The following is a 4,023-nucleotide window of genomic DNA, read 5'->3' as shown; positions in this document are numbered from 1 at the left end:
TTCCATTCACACAACAAAGATCCCTACAGTGCTAAGGTGGTTCTTCTCTGAATGTTAAGTTCGTGCAATGAACGAAGGACGTGTTCATGTGGATACCGAAGAGACACGACCATTTTAATCGTACTTAGATCTACCGAATTAAGTTGCTACCGGAATTGTTCCGTTCACGCAACAAAAGTGACAACTCGATTGATCAAACATGTATACTACATTCGCATGATCTCTAAACAAATCGGTTTTGTTCTGCTGCGTTTATTTATTATTTTTCATAAAAGATCCATTCACTATAAATATATTTTTCAAATCCAGAAATGTATTGGTTCCTAAATAAAACTTAAAAACACTTCTTGCTTCCACTTTAATCTTTTTATCATTTATCTTTCACCATCAATTAGTAGTTATCTTCTAAATCCTAAATCTTACATAGTAACACTTACATGAATGAACAGTAGCATCAATGTCTACCTATCAAATATTGTTAGACCTAAAACCAGTATCAACTCATCAATAATAAGAATAAATTAATTAATGAATTTCTACAGATGAGATCCACATCCATTAAATCAAACTCATAATAAACACATCTGATATATCACATTTATTCACATTTATTGAGTTTATCTGTAATGATAATATTCGCATGTTAGGACTTTAACATGTAAGCGCACCGATCCAGAGAAATAATATCCAACACTTTCAATTTCCAGAAAATGTTGTATTATGCTGCCTTTAAGCAAAGAATTCCTTGTTAGTTAACTTGAATACCCTATAACAGAAATCACATATGTACATTTCCATACATAATTACCAATATTTAAAAAAGAAAAGAAAAAAAAAATCTTCCCCAAGACGATCCTGTTATGAATGAACATATTCATTCAGGAGCACAGTCTGTTGCTGCAGTCTGCAACTGTAAGCAGAGCTGCGTTCTGCTTCTTCAATTTGCTTACCAGCGACCACCACAAGCGCACAACCCTCGCCTAAAGCGATGGAACCTATTTCGATCCCTGATGCTGATATCTCTCTCGAATATCCTTGAAATAAGAGCAGAGTAGGCATGGCAATCCTTGCTCATCCGCAGGTTGGTCACTATGCGAATGGCTCTCCCTTGGCCCGTCTTGGCGAGAGCGAATGCTATCGCAAGCTTTTGGCTATGCACTGCGACCGCCCGCCTCTTCTCCTCATCATCCAAATCCATCACCACCTCCGAGGTGTCCCGAACGTAGCCCTCGGCCCTGAGCTGCCACTCCACCCGATGCAGCATCTCGTAAATTTCGTCGCTTTCGGGGTGCGATCTGTCATGCGAAACGAAGCTGTGCATCTTACCCTTCACTTCCACCTTGCTTTGCCCTGGAACTTGCAGAAGTCCTAAGTCCGCCATTTCCTTCCTACACATGGCCGCCTCGCTCCATTTTTGAGCTTTCGCGTACATGCTCGATGCAATTATGTAGTCTCCGGTGTTACAAGCGCCCAATTCCTTCAGCTTTCCGATCGCGCACTCGGCCAGGTTCAGGTTTCCGTGAATTTTGCAGGCGCTCAGCAAGCACCGCCAGGCAGATTCTGTGTGCGCGATGGGCGCGCTCTGGATCAGCTCGTGCGCCTCTCGAAGCTTCCCGGCCCTCGCCATGAGGTCCACTATGCAACTGTAGTGCTGCGGATTGGGTGGAATCCCGTGCTCTAACCTCATGCGGTCCAAGTACCGGAGGCCCTCATCGAGCAGCGCAGCTTGGCTGCAGGCGCTCAGAACGCCAACGTAGATTGCGTCGTCTGGTTCATGGCCAGCGCTTAACATTTCCTCGAACACCTGAAGGGCTCTACGGCCTTCGCCGTGCATTGCCAGACCAGATATCACGACGCTATACGTCCATGTGTTCTTATCGACCTCCGGCATCGCCTGGAAGATCGCGAGCCCTCCTTCGAGGCTGCCGCAGTTGATGTACATGTCAATCAAGGAGGTTTGCACGATGGTGTTGAGGCCGGTGAAATTTCTGAGCAAGGAGCAGTGGATGGCTCTCCCTTGGTCCAACTTCGCGCCCAAGTTCTTGCAGGCGGAGAGAGCGCTCACCATGGAACTCTCCTCCGGCCTTACGCCCTCGCAGGTCATAGTGGCAAAGAGCTCGAGGCACTCGGTCCACAGGCCCGTCCTTGCGTGGGCAGCGAGCATGGCGCTCCAAGAGGCAATGCTCCTGCAGCTACCCATTTCGTCGAACAACTTACGTGCGAGCTCGATACGCCCACACTTGCCGTAGAAGTTGAGCAAGCTGTTTTGGGCGTACAAATCTCTCTCGAATCCAAGCTTGGCAACATGGCCATGGATTTGCATTCCTTCAGCAACGGCCGCCAGAAAAGCGCACGCCTTGAGCACGAACGGAAACGTGAAGTTGTCTGGCCGCGCATTGCTCTGGAGCATGTCTAAGTAAAAGAGGAGCCCGTCCTGAGGGTGGCCGTGCTTGAGGCAGCCCCGGATCATGGTGTTGAAATCGAACACGCCGGGATCGTCGAGGCCGAGGAAGATTAAGCGGGCATAGTCCATGCTTCCCCACTCGGATAAGCTGCAGGCGAGGAGAAGGTCGCCGGCGTGGCGGGGGACTCGGTCGAGGCCGAGCCTGATGTATTGAGCGTGCAGTGCTCGGAATTCGTCCATGGATTTGATCTGGTGCAGCCAGGAGAAGCATAAAAATTGCTCCTTTGGTCTGTCTACCGAAGCATACAAAGCAGGGTTCTTCAGTGGCGTAATGCATTGCTGCAACTGGTGAGCAGCTAAACCTCCCACCATTTTTGTTGCCAAATTGATGGGGGAAATGGCGTTTGGATTTACAGCAACAAACGTAAGGCAACGAAGAATTGGGCATGAAGAGATGGAGATTAAAATTCACCAAGTTTGCCGTCCGCACGATCGGTGAGGGCCATTCGTATGCATACGAGTGGCTCTTGCTCCACGAGAAGCCTTGCACAACAACAGCAGAAGGAAGAAAGACTTCCAGCTTCAGCCTCACTTATCCCCTTGAGCTCTACATGGCGCCAGCTTATTGGATCGTGTAACTGCTTGGGATAAAGAAGACGGTGCCAAATAATGGTGATGGCCCCTGTTAAATACAAAAGTAAAATCATACTATATTTAGAATCAATATTGTTGTCTAACTTTTTTGTGTGGAATTTGTTATTTTAATGGTCTCACATAATTGATTTCATGATCATCTATGAAGAGGTAAATTGAGAAGTTACAATTGACCACGACGGAGGAGGGTATCATCTCAATTTCGTTGAAATTCGATTCTTGCTCACTTCAGCAACTCTGTTCCATCGTAATCAACTCAATTATACTCCGAAGGTAATCTTGTCCTAAACGCACCTTCATACTTTTACTTCTTTGAGCATAGAAAGATCATCAAGTTTAATGATCTAACCATTATATTTTTAAGTAGATAGAAAGATGATCTAATCAAACTATTTTAGTGGCCTAAAATGACTTTTTTTAAAATTGAAATAAATCTAGCTCTCATGAATGCCTGCAATGCTTCTACTATTTCTCCAAAATAATAATCTTTTGCCCGAAAGAAAATTAAAAAAAGAATAAAAAAAATATAGCTTGCAACATTAATAGTATTTTAGGTGTACAAACAATAAATTTAGAAAATACACCTTTTGAAAATTCTAAAATTAGATGAGTAATTTTCAACTTTAGATACATTTTTTTAAAAAACTTCCTTTATTATTTCATGTATATAGAGAGTTTAATTTATAATATCTTTGATGATAACACTTATTCGTAGTACTTATAGTTCATATCCATTGCCATTGTTTTTAAAAAAATTATATTATTGTTCATGAATTCGATCTTTAGCCAGACAAAAGGAGCATAAGATGATCACTTCACAATTTAAAATTTGTGCAAAATCAGCTCATTAATTAATCTATGATGATTTTCATTGACACTAAAATCAAATGATTGTGGAGTGGATCGACACAAAGAAGCACTATGAACGTATCTTTGAATTGGTTCTGTTTGCTAGCAAGTCTCCT

General features: G+C 43.5%; 1 protein-coding gene across 1 annotated transcript; it reads right to left on the bottom strand.

The window, feature by feature from the left end:
• Window positions 1-676: 676 nt before the first annotated feature.
• LOC141816938 (pentatricopeptide repeat-containing protein At1g31920-like) lies at window positions 677-2,945 on the bottom strand. The gene has a single exon (XM_074704660.1). It carries the CDS (start codon window positions 2,774-2,776, stop codon window positions 947-949), a length of 1,830 nt encoding a protein of 609 aa, XP_074560761.1. The 5' UTR covers window positions 2,777-2,945; the 3' UTR covers window positions 677-946.
• Window positions 2,946-4,023: the final 1,078 nt, after the last annotated feature.

This window comes from Curcuma longa, unplaced genomic scaffold (genome assembly GCF_044706935.1).
Source record: "Curcuma longa cultivar G26 ecotype Majalengka, Jawa Barat unplaced genomic scaffold, ITB_CL_G26_1.1 contig_18666, whole genome shotgun sequence".
Lineage (NCBI taxonomy): Eukaryota > Viridiplantae > Streptophyta > Magnoliopsida > Zingiberales > Zingiberaceae > Curcuma > Curcuma longa.
The sequence above is the reverse complement of the archived record's forward strand: the minus strand, read 5'-3'. Positions and strand labels throughout refer to the sequence as shown.

Coding starts and splice junctions, on each gene's coding strand:
- LOC141816938 (XM_074704660.1), bottom strand. CDS start 2,776: ATGGTGGGAGGTTTAGCTGCTCACCAGTTGCAGCAATGCATTACGCCA.